The sequence below is a fragment of the Corylus avellana genome, chromosome 10, assembly GCF_965113065.1.
Source record: "Corylus avellana chromosome 10, dhCorAvel1.hap1.2, whole genome shotgun sequence".
Lineage (NCBI taxonomy): Eukaryota > Viridiplantae > Streptophyta > Magnoliopsida > Fagales > Betulaceae > Corylus > Corylus avellana.
Window position 1 is genome coordinate 1,527,223 of NC_142499.1, and position 12,302 is coordinate 1,539,524.

The 12,302-nt window shown below is 38.4% G+C and overlaps 2 protein-coding genes across 2 annotated transcripts; both read right to left on the reverse strand.

The window, feature by feature from the left end:
* Window positions 1-610: 610 nt before the first annotated feature.
* LOC132162624 (ABC transporter G family member 34) lies at window positions 611-8,890 on the reverse strand. The gene is made up of 20 exons (XM_059572901.2): window positions 8,073-8,890; window positions 7,840-7,960; window positions 7,441-7,529; window positions 7,188-7,272; window positions 6,814-7,104; window positions 6,628-6,718; window positions 5,368-6,268; window positions 5,074-5,234; window positions 4,875-4,978; window positions 4,555-4,720; window positions 4,377-4,463; window positions 3,764-3,900; window positions 3,280-3,612; window positions 2,826-3,116; window positions 2,633-2,716; window positions 2,322-2,455; window positions 1,990-2,217; window positions 1,698-1,869; window positions 1,312-1,566; window positions 611-1,173 (listed from the first exon to the last, which is right to left on the reverse strand). The coding sequence occupies exons 1-20, from the start codon at window positions 8,429-8,431 to the stop codon at window positions 904-906; spliced, it is 4,359 nt and encodes a 1,452-aa protein (XP_059428884.2). The 5' UTR covers window positions 8,432-8,890; the 3' UTR covers window positions 611-903.
* Window positions 8,891-11,247: 2,357 nt separating this feature from the next.
* Window positions 11,248-11,826, reverse strand: LOC148583231 (uncharacterized). Its single transcript, XM_088511031.1, has one exon. The coding sequence runs from the start codon at window positions 11,824-11,826 to the stop codon at window positions 11,248-11,250; it is 579 nt and encodes a 192-aa protein (XP_088367157.1).
* Between the last annotated feature and the right edge of the window lie 476 nt (window positions 11,827-12,302).

Here is a 12,302-nt window from a genome sequence, read left to right on the forward strand (position 1 = left end):
CCCACCCAACATGCCTTTTTCTCACGCAACTTCTGTTTTTTTTTGTTTTTAAAAGGAAACTGACGTGGCAGTGACCGTAATTTTAACTTGTTTTGATTTGTTTTAATAATTATAAATTTATAATGGAATCAATTATGATATTTTATGAAATGGAATCAAATCCATTGCATGCGATCATTTTTCTATTCATGACGATGAATCGATGAGTCACATTTTTGACAAGCAAAAGTGGTTTGATGTATTTAAATATTATTTCTAGTAGTTTGGTGGTATAAATGAAAAAAAAAAAAAAAAAAAAAAAAAAAAAAAAAAAATAGTATTGTGGTACCAAAGTGTATTCTTTTTTTTTAAAAAAAAAAAAAAAAATCTAATTTCTACCGAATTGCTTTGGAGGAAATTTCCTTCAAACATTGATTTTTTTAAAATCCAATCATGTTGAACAACACTAATTACTCATTAGAATAGGTTGAACTAAATTTTTTTCAAACTAGTTTGAAAAAAATTTGTGTCTATATATAATATAATGTGAATTACAATGGGTAATCTTAGGATTATAAAGGATAATCTTAAGATCTATGTGACAAACGGATTTAATGTAGAGAAAACACTCTTAAGGTTTCAATGTCTTTAGACTTTATGTGATTACAGTTATTGTCTTTGTACAGTACTTTGCTTGTTTACTGTAAAGTCTGCACTGCAGGAGCAGGACAATATAGCCGCTTTTATGGAGAAGCATGAACAAAAGAATAGAAATACACTAGAAGAAAAAAGGGGAAAAAAAAAAAAAAGAAAAAAAAAAAAGAAAAAGGAAGTTTAACTGTTTTGTTTCCCGGTTTATAACTACTACACGATTGCTTTCCTATTGTGTATACAGTTGTGAGACTACTGTGTAACTGAAGCTGGTTATCTCCTTTGGAAGTTGAGGAACTTGATGCCATAAGCAAAGACAAAGAAGAAGACAAGAACCCAGCCGACATGGGCCACGGCAACGGCTGGAAGGAAGTCATAATCAAAACCCCAGCCCCCTTCAAGGAACATCTTCAGTGGCACGTTACCAATTCCAGGTACCTCAACGACACCATTTTTGTCGCCCACTTGGGATGTCACAAGGCCATATAGTGTCCAAGCCACCGGAGAAGCCCAGTAGTACCACCTCCACCAAATGGGGATTTGCTGCAATATGCAAGTGGGTGTATTTTTTAAGACGCACGATTTTATCTAACGCTAAGCCATTTTTAGGAAAAACCATAAATCATCAAATAGTGATAAGTGAGCGCAGTATGCAACACAGATTGAGTTTGAATAACATACCGGCCTGGGAATGAGAAAACCAGAGAACAAGTTCCAGAAACTGAGGAAGAACGACATACAAATGGCGGCAATTTGGTGGCCCGGCGTCAGTGCAACAACCATCATTCCATACATTGTGAAGTAGACAAAACACATAAATATGTAGTAATAGAACCACAAGAATTTGGCTGCCTTCCACTCAAACCCAATCATGGAGTAAAGAAGAAGAGTGTAAACAACAGTCTGAATTGCAACGTAAACTGTCTCTATGGCCACCTGCATAATTAGTAGAGTATTAAAAAGTGTAGTTGTGTAATAGAGTTTCATTATTTGCAAGCTATATTCTGTTTTTCACAGTTTTGGGATTAAAGCCCTACAAGAAAAGAGATGAATTGCATCAAAGTTACCTGAGCAAATGCATAAGGCAGAGGAGAATACATCCCGGCTGCTCTTTCACGGTAGAAAACGGTTCTTTCAATGGCAACAATAGCCTGCACTGCAGAAGCATTGGTGGCTCCAAGGAAAAGCACAGCAGCATACATGGCACCCAAAAGATTGATCAAATCTTGTTGTTTGTCACTGTTAACAAAATATTAGAGTTAACATCTGATACAAATGGCAATGAAAATGAAGATAAAACAGGGGAGCTCCTATTCAATCAGTAGAGATCACTTTCTAAACTAAAATCTCAAGACTTACGTCTTTTGTCCTTTGTTCCAGAAGATGAGACCAAATAATGTACCAATGACAATTGTCATGAAGAACCGAATGGCATTGTACTGAGGGTTTCTCCAGTAAGACCAATGTTGTTTCCAGAAACAAGCTTTGCACTGAACAGGAAAAGATTGGGAGTATTTGGTTTGGAAATAGAGGTCCTTGGAGCCTGGGACTGGAGAACTTAGATCTTTGATGAGTTCCTGAGTCCTCCTGAAAGACCATCAAGAGAGAAATGAGAATCAAAAAATATAAAAAAAATCCCGCGAAAGTAAGAAAGCAACTATCTTCAAAATAATCATATGATTAGAACTTACTGATAAAGTGGGGAGTTGACAAAAATTTCTGCAAAATCAACATCAAGTTGAGCCTCAACTGTAGGAGCAGTGACTTCAAGCATCCATGTAGCAGGGTTGTAACCATGCTTGATCTTAGGCACTCCTGAAACAGCCTGGCATAGGTTATAGACATTAGTCAATGCCTAGCAAACTCTTCCTAGTTGCTAGTCAACCCCTAAGGGGAAAATCTAATGAAATGGAAATCACTTGTTTGAATCTCCCTAGTTTAAATCTAATGAAATTACACAAATTGATCAACTCTAAAAAACAAGCATGAAACAGATACTCACTTCGAAATATTCAATTAGCTTGTGAGAATGGTGACCAAGAGGTCCAGCATAAATGAGTTGCCCTCCTCTTTTCATCAGCAGTAGCTGCATCAAGCACAATGTCAAAGTTGAAAACACATGTTGCAACAAAGATGCATAAAAATATATAGAAATTACAAACTTTAAAAACGAAGTTATAAAAATGGAGCAGCACCTCATCAAAAGCTTCAAAAATGTCTATGCTAGGCTGGTGGATTGTGCATACAACAGTTCTCCCAGTATCCACTGTATTTCTCACTGTACGCATAACAATAGCAGCAGCTCTGGCATCCAGACCAGATGTTGGTTCATCCATGAAGATGATAGAAGGGTTAGCAACCAGCTCCACAGCTATTGTCAGCCTCTTCCTTTGTTCTGTTGAAAGACCATCTATTCCTGGAAGGCCGACTAGCGCGTTTCTCAAGGGTTTAAGCTCAACCAATTCCATAACTTCTTCTACAAACATCTGTACCACAAATAAAAATTAAAATAAGAATTCAGAAAACGCACACTCAGAACTTGGATCCTTACAGGAATCCAAAACTTTAGGTGAGTAGAAACAAATGAATGTTAAAGGTCTAGAATGATACTGATTCTAGCTAGAAGACCGTTCAACATACAATACATACCTTTCGCGTTTCTGTCTTTACATCTGCAGAAAGACGGAGCCAAGCTGAATATAGAACAGATTCATAGATAGTAACATGCGGTGAATGAATGTCATTCTGTTCACAGTAACCGCTAACCCGGGCAAATGTTGCTTGGTTTTTAGGATAACCAGAGATGGTAATGGTTCCGTCGGTGTATCCACCGGTCTTTCTTCCTGCTAACACGTCCATAAGGGTCGTCTTCCCAGCACCACTGACACCGACAAGTGCTGTCAATACGCCTGGTCTAAAAGCACCGCTAACATCTCTTAACAATTGAAGACGATCTTCTTCAATCCCTTGACTCTTCATTTCCTGGTAGGAAAGGCCAAACTGTTACCTCGTTGTTTGGAGATTAAGAAGAATTTTGACAAGAACTTGTATTGGCATTTGATAGTTAACAATGTCAATGAAAACTTGAATTTATTTGGCAGAAAATGAAAAGTTTTTAAAATGAGTGACTTACAGCAGGCATATCCACGTAGTAGTTTATATGGTTAAACGCAAGTGAAAGGGGTCGGAAGGGCAAAACCATTCCTCTTCTTGGGGCATTATCTGAGGCACCAACAATTTCTGAAGAACTTCTCACGGCCATATCAATACCTGTAATTGTTTTACAAAAAGGTTAGGCATATTGAAGAAGATGATTAACACCTCTTAACCATTGAAACAAGCAAGTTTTTTTCTCCTGAATACTTTGTAGCGCCTTGAAGTTTATTTTCTTAAGCCAAAACCAGATTTTTTGTTAATTAACAAAACCTTTGTCTTTTCTTTTCTTCTCAAATATACATGTTATAGGACATATTTCAGGCTCTTTTTCTTTTTCTTTTTTACATTATTTTCCTTCTCTAGAGGAAGGAAAAAAAAAAAAAAAAAACCATTGATGCAGGTAGCTAGGAATATTTGTGAGTTTAACATGGTTGTTCAGAATTATGACATGGTTGTTAGAAAACAACATTAAAATTTCTACCTCGCTAATTGAAATAGAATTACTGATGAGTTAATTTTAACTAAATGCCAGCAGAAGCGGAGAAATGAGGGAACCATTAATATAGAAGGGGAAAGGTAAAGGATAAAACCTTCTGTTCTATGCTTTCCAGAGGATGACTTCTCATTCTTCTTGTCATTTTCTTCATCCACAATGACAGCTTTTGAATCACCCAGAGCTGAAATTTATTTCCACAACAGGGTTTGTCAACTAGGAATTTCATTTTTATGAATCAAAACTCTGAGTAGAAATACGATTAGATAACTTACGATTCAGGAAAGTCAATGCTGCAATAAATAACAGGTTGAAGAGAAGTGAGAATCCAAAGAGTGCTCCAATACAAATCCAAAACCAATAATCATCTGTAAAGAAGCCTCTGGACTTGAGAAGGACTTCTCCAACTGTAGCTGCCTTAATACTGGGGTCTGTATTGGGCTGCAATAGATAAAAGTTTTGGATGATTTGTTTCACGATGGCTATGGAGTCAAAACTGCATAATTTGAGTTTATATTTGCATATGCATGTAAGAAATGTAGGTGCAATTCCAAAATCAACAAATGAAGACAATTAGACCGTGAAGATATCTTACCTTGCTCCATCTTTTATCCAGAAATTCATTCATAACTATGGCATTCTGTCCATACATCATAGGAGAAATATAATAGCCCCATATCATCCATGGTTCAATGTCATCTACAGGCATAACATGAAGAGTCAAAATTTGATATCAAATAAATTAATGTTTGAATTATACTGACAGCCAGATTGGAAAGAGATGAATTAATTACTTCTGGAAACAATGAACCCTCCAAGCACAAAAACCAATAGCAAGGCAAAGGTACCCAGCGTAGTTGCAACAACTTGTGTTCTTCCAAGTGCAGCAATGAACCGAAAGAGAGACAATGCCATTTGATGTATTCCAAAGAATGCCAAGAACTGTCGGAAAAACCTGAAGTAATGAAGGAAGAAATGCGTTAATGAAAGAAACATTGACTAAACCCCATTAGTTTGATACATAAAATCCCAGTATCTAGTAAGTAGGGAATCAGATTTCCATAGACAAGAAATCAAAGCCCATTTACCTGCTAGGAGCCGGAGCAAATCCAATTGTGTAGTATGTAAGAATGATCCATATTCCTGATTCCATTAATGAGAGAGGAATCCTAAGGACCCAGATAGGTAAGCCAAAAGCCCATGCAGGATAGAACAAGAAATCCCTCTGTTTATAGAAGACAGGAAGCCTGAAAACAGTCATTGCCAGTTCTGCCATTCCATTGAACATCACATTAATCAGACTGAAAAATAGTGCTCCAAAAAATTTTCCTCCATCTATTACAGTTCCAACCGACATTTCCGTCCTAAAGAAAACTGTTAAGGCAATTATGGACATGATTGTTATCTGGGTAGTCTTGAATATATACACAAAAGAATTACGCTTCATTAGCAGCCACTCTCTTGAAAAGCAAGCCTTGAATAGTTCCATATTTGAAATACCATACTTCTCTGTCACCAGAGCAGCTGGGTGGGTTCTGGATCTGTCATAAGGAACACTAAGATCAGCTGCAAGCTGTTGGCCAATGTGGAAAGAGCTGAAGGCCTGTGCAAATTCGGGAACTGAGATGTATCTGTGAGGTTGGTTCTTCTTGAACCAATATTGCTCTTGATCCTTCTTGGAGGTTACTTCTTGCAAGAAGTCAGCAACCCCTTTCCTTTCTGGGCATTTGAAACCCATGTACTCAAAGAAATCGAGGACATTTTCTCTTGGACCTTGGTACACAACCTGACCATCTGAAAGTAGGATAAGGTCATCAAAGAGATCAAATGTCTCTGGTGCTGGCTGCAGAAGAGAAATGACCATCGTCACTTCCATTATATGAACCATTTGCCTCATGAACTTGCATATCTGGAATGTGGTAGAACTGTCCAGCCCCGTTGATATTTCATCCATAAAAAGAGCCTTTGCTGGTCCGACCAACATCTCCCCTGCACCGCCATTATAATAAAACAATCACACTGGTAATGTATAATTACAAATGCTTCTTCTGCACCAGCATCATTCTAATTGTTTGTTAATTAATTACTGTTAAGATTTAATTAAATAAATTAACTTACATCAAAAATAATTTAATTTTGAGTCTATATGTTATAAGATACATATATATATACATTACATTCATCACACACACATGTATATACATATCCACAAACCCGCTCATTTACATACAAAAACACATATTTATATCAAGACTCATAATTATAATAATTCAAATTATATATATTCTATTACGGAGATAATCTATTTTTATCTTTTAAAATACTTATACGAGTTTATACGTTTATACCAGTTGTCAAACGCTTCTTCTGTCCGCCAGAGATACCCCTCCTCATCTCATCTCCCACCAAAATATCCGCACAAATATCCAGTCCAAGTATCTGTCAAAAGTTCTTACGAAGTCAGCTTTCTTAAATTGGGTTGTTGGATGAAAAAAACACAGATGCTGCAACATAAAAGAGAGACAGAACTGAACCTTGAGAATATAATCCGTAACCAAACTGGTCTTTTGGCCTGACATTGCTGTGGCCTTCATGAACGCATCAATCTCAGGATCCGGCTTAATTCCCGCTTCTCTCTCTCTTCTTGAGAGTTCCGACAACATTTCGTATCTTGTCCCAACCCCTAGACAGCGTCCAGAGAAATCCAGTGTCTCTCTCACTGTCATTTCTCCATGGTGAAGATCATGCTGACCAATATAAGCACAGGTTCGTTGAGGAACAAATTCATTCAGTTCGTGACCACAGTAGGTGACTTTCCCAGATGCCTGTTTATGTATAGAAATCCAATCAATTAGCAGGGTTATGCAAAGTGAGACACGTAAAAATAGCAAGAGATTGGGAAACAAACCCTTAGATCCTTGTCGAGCTTCCCGGCAAGCGCCATCAACAATGTTGTTTTCCCTGCACCTGGAGGACCCAGAAGCAGAGTCATCCTGGAATTACCACATCAGAAGTTAAGGCCACGCTCTAGAGAAACAAAATAAGAACAGTTCACTTCATCTAATGAAACAACATACACCAGATACGACGCAAGCAAGTTTATTTCCCCATCAATCATATTTGAAAAAAAAAAAAAAAAAACTACCGCTTCATGAAGATACCTTGAAGGTTTGACGATTCCACTAATATCGTCAAGTATCTGGATTTTTCTCTTCTTGGATGGAGCAAGGTGAACCAATCCGAGAATACTCTGTTGCCCATTACAAATTGAAAATGGAAAGAACAGAAACAGTTATCAGCAAAAGCTTAAATAAAATATTCCTGTCAAAAGATTCCAAACTGACAAACTCCCTCCCAGAACAACTGGAGGAAAAGACACAGCAACAATTGTTCCAAATGACAAAGTTAAGCCATTCCCAGTTGCTTAAAGGGAAATTATCTCTCTGTTTCACAATTTAAAACAAAAACAAAAACAAATTTTACGACAAAATCTAAACAGAAATATACAAAAAAAAAAAGGGTGGGGGGGGGGGGGGGAGAGGGAACATATTTTAATATACCTCAATTGTGTTCAAGGTGACATTAAAAAGAGTAGGAAGCGCTCGGCTCCCAACAAACACATCCCCCTCCACTGACAAATGCTCGTAGCGAACTTCAATCTTAGGAACCTCAATCGACACCCTGCCACCAATCCAAACCCACCAAATAAAACCTTAAATTCACAAACCCAGAAACAAAAAAGAAATCCAAACAAAAAAAAAACGACAAGGAACAAGAAACGACAAGTGCGTACCTGTCAGTCCTTTCCCTGAGTCTCATAAGGAACTTTTCGTTGTCCTCCTCGACAACCTTGAGTATACTCTCCATCAACCGGTTCTTGTCCTGGATCCCGAGCCTTGTCACGTCGACCTCGTCGTGCACAACCCTGCCATTTTCAAGGACCTGCCTCAGCATACCCTTCCTCAGCCGGTCATAGGTCGGTAGCCTTTCGATGGCGGCCCACCGGAGCTCCTCCTCATCGGTTTCCTGCCTGCCGCTCCGGTTGAACACGTCCGGCGGAGCCGTCCAGACCTCCCGGAAGCTCGTCGACGCCCAGCTTCTCCGGCTGCTCGTCGACCGGGCGAGATCATCTCCCGCCAAAGCCGACGCCATTCCTCCCTCGCGTGATCTACAATATGCGCTTAAGCACTTATGGTACTGTGTCGAAAAGTGGGTTTCTTTTCTATACTTGCATACGTATGCAGTAGGGAATTAAATCAATCAATAGTGACTACAACTACTTTATCTTTTTCTCGGTCTTGTTTTTCTGAATTTCCGTATGCTTGTGAAATACTTCTACCATGAATTCCCAGTTACCATCTGATCCAACACAAAAAATTTGTCCCAAAATGAACCTTGCTCTTGTAAACACCAACTCAGCCAACTCTGAAGCTTCTACTGAGTAGTGGATAAGAGATATAGGGTGCAGATGGTGGGAAATTTGGTGAGAAAGAAAGGAGTGGATGGTGATTAGAAGGGAAGCAAAAATAAACGCGTTTGGGGATCAAAATGTAAGTCAAGTCGATGTCACTGAGCGTATATATTTCTGGTTGTTTAAATTTGAAAGCATGAAAGCTTCCATGTAGTTGGCTAAAAGAAGAGGTTTTGTGGGTCAGTCGTATTAAACACCTTAAATATGAACAGAAAATGACTCCTACACTACACTTCTACTTCGACCAGGTTTCTAGTGTGTACTTCTTCCTTTTTTCTTTTTTCCTTTTTTCTTTTTTGAAGCAAAGGTGAACATGTGAAAAATAAATTTTTTTTAAAATAATATTATTAAAAAAAGTGGGTGAGAAATACATGCTACCAAACAAAATGATTTTGACTTAAGTAGGTAAAAAAAACTATTGAGGAAGTGTCATAATTTTTTCAACCATACAGATACAGATTTAATGTCATGAAAAAATTATAATTAAATCTTAACCTTTAGAAAAGAAAATACAACAATATGCTGTAATTTTCTTTTAAAACAATTAATCCATTTTCTTTATATATATATAGATATATACTTACTTTTAACTTACGTTACACTTCCATATTTTCTCGTTTACCGCTAAGGAAATGAGGATAGTTCCAAAAGTTGGTTTGTGAACATCAAATTAACAAGTTGCACATTTTTTTTTTTTTGTCTCTTTTGGTGTTGAAAATGGGGCGCAAAGAAGTTTGACATTAGCTCAATCATGGTGATTCTAACCATTGAGGACCACAAGCTTATTCAAAACGTACTATAGCCAATCCATTGTTTTTAGGGTGGATGGAAAAATAGGCTGTAACGTGACTCACGAAGAATTGGCATAAAGTCAATTTCTCAAAACCTTGTGTTGGGATGGGCTTGGCTCCAATTCGTTGAATATATTTTGAGAGCATGTGGATGACTTATTTGTCCGAACAAGCGCTTAAATAAGAAGACTTTATAAATGAGTTTAACGAACCGATTGAGTTGACGTTTTAGAAATCCCAAACCCTAGCTCTTTTCTCTCTAAGCGCCACAACCGCACAGGTAAGGTATCTCCAGGCTTGGGGAGGAAGGACGGCCGTTGGCTGTCTCCCTCCTCCCCTTGCCTTCTTCGCAACGGGTGCTAGAAGTTTACCTGATGCCCCTAGTCTCGTTGTCTCATCTCTCTCCCTTCTCTGCTGCCCCTTTCCCCCCTTTGGTCTGCTTTTCTCCGGCGTGGCCCTTCTCCCTTTCTCCACCTTGCCGCCTTCCTCCCTTGATATCATGTTAAATTACCAATTATTTCAAAATTTTAATTTAATAAGAATAAATAAATTTAATTATTTAATCATTACTTTAACATCAATTATATCTTTGAAAGCATTAATGACTTGTCATTTTCTTTCCTCTGTTTGCATTAATAGCCACCTTCTTTTATAGGAATGGAGATCCCCTCCGGTCCATTTGGAAATTTGTTCTCTTTAGGGGCAAAATTATTCAAAAAAAACTTTTTAGACAACCAGTTTCGCCCCACCACCTTGCTAACCGGTTTCGCATGTGCCCATCTCACCTTTTGCACTAGATCCGTATCTCCGACTGTGGTTTTGTTTTCCTTTTCTGCCTATTGTTTTGACGTTTATCTTGGTGTGTTGTTATTTGTTTATGTTGCTTGTCTGTCACACTCTGTGGGTGCTGCTCTTGAGGGATTCACTCAAACTCTCCCCCTAGTTTGTTTTGTGTGTGCTGCCGATCTCCTCCACGCCCGCTCTGCCGCCCACCGTTCGCTGCCCGGTCTTTTAGCGTCAGTTTTCGGCCAGCACGTGATTGACTTCCTCCCAGCTGCCGTTATCCGCATAGTATTTTTTTTCTTGTTTTTTTCCTTGTATTTCCCTTTTTTTCCTATTTTTGCTTGTATTTCCGTTTTTATCCCTTTATTTCCCTGTTCATTTTTCTTTCCTATTTTTTGTTTGTAATAAGGTTATGTCCTTTCTTTGATCTGTCTGTTGCTGCTTTGGTCCAAACCCTTGGGTTGTGGATGTGAACGATATCCTAGCTATCGGGTCGAGGAGGAAGAGTTTTGGCTTGGGGTTCTTTATTCTCAAGGCCAAGGAATAAGCGCTACCTATGCATTGGAAGGTGTCTGTTTGATGCAGATCTGTTTTTAAACCTGGTGAATAGTCATGGGTTAGCAGATGTTTTGTAATGGTTGATTAGTATGTTGTTGACATATATAACTTTAGCTTCGGCTATGATTTGCTTTCAGAGATTTTACTTTGTTTGTAAGAGTTCTTGCTCGCGATCTTTTATCAATGAATGAGTATGAAAATTTTCCCATTCCAAAAAAAAAAATAAGAAGACTTTATGAGAGTTATTTCTTAATTAATTGTCTGAATTAATCACAATATAGACAGCTAGTAACAATGAATCTTATCCATGATTAATTATTAGGAAACGTGATTTTTTTTTTAAGTAAAATTGCTTTTGTATTTCATCAAATACTCACTGACAGAGCAGATTGCTCCATCAAAATAACATCCCTGATACAATCAGGAGTTTCCTCCAACCAGACCCTATCTAGGACCTGTTGTGTGACATTCTTTTCCATTATATGGGCAGCATGATTAGCCTCTCTACTTACATAGCAACAAGACCAGCTTCGCAGAGAGCATAGAACTGATCTAACATCCTCTACCAAATGGCTATTATTCGTCCAATTTTCTTCCAATGAAGACACCGCTTTCACCACTTGCAAAGAGTCACCTTCCAAGATAATATCATTCAGCCCAATTTCCCGACAAAAGTTCACTGCCACAAACGCACCAAGTGTTTCTGCAGCAAGATGATCAAGCAGACCCATTTTTGTGATACTACGAACAACCATTACACAGCCTGCATGGTCCCTTACAACAACACCCACTCCTATCCTGGAAGAATTTTTATTCAAGGCGATATCCCAATTTGCTTTATATTTATTCACCGGCGGAGGACACCACCTGACCACGGGAGCAACACGATCCACATGAGTTCCATGATTTGTGTTGACCTCCATGTATTCCTCCAGAGCTTTCATTGTATTCTGAATAATGGTGTTGGGGTGAGTAAAAACATCACCGTGGATTACCTCATTCCGACGAGCCCATATACTTCTTGCAATCCCCACAAAAGTGGATAAAACTTCTTGACCCCCCCTTCTGTAAAATTTGCTCCGCCAACTCCACAAAATTTGAACCAGTGAAAACACACTTTTGGATGGGCCGAATACTAGCCTCCCATACGTCTCTTGCCGCAGGGCATCCCCACAAAATATGAAGTGCCATTTCCTCTTCCAATTTACATAATGGGCATACCGGATCCGCTACTATCTTTCTTTTCAACAAGTTGTCCCTCATTTGTAATAAATTGTGGCATACACGCCATATGAAATTTTTTGCAGCATTTGGAATCTTAAGACTCCAAATGATTCCCAAAATAGGACTCTGTGCAACTTTGGAAGAGCATTCCGGCCGATGCTGGCCATCTAGTTCCATAGCTAGATGATACGCACTC

Bases quoted from the DNA above. Each gene is read 5' to 3' on its own strand.
- LOC132162624 (XM_059572901.2), bottom strand. From the start codon at position 8,431: ATGGCGTCGGCTTTGGCGGGAGATGATCTCGCCCGGTCGACGAGCAGC. The intron at 2,717-2,825 runs GTGCTGCTCCAT...TGCTTGATGCAG, and splicing joins TTTTTGAAGCTTTTGATGAG to CTACTGCTGATGAAAAGAGG. The intron at 1,870-1,989 runs GTAAGTCTTGAG...TTTTGTTAACAG, and splicing joins TGGAACAAAGGACAAAAGAC to TGACAAACAACAAGATTTGA.
- LOC148583231 (XM_088511031.1), bottom strand. From the start codon at position 11,826: ATGAAAGCTCTGGAGGAATACATGGAGGTCAACACAAATCATGGAACT.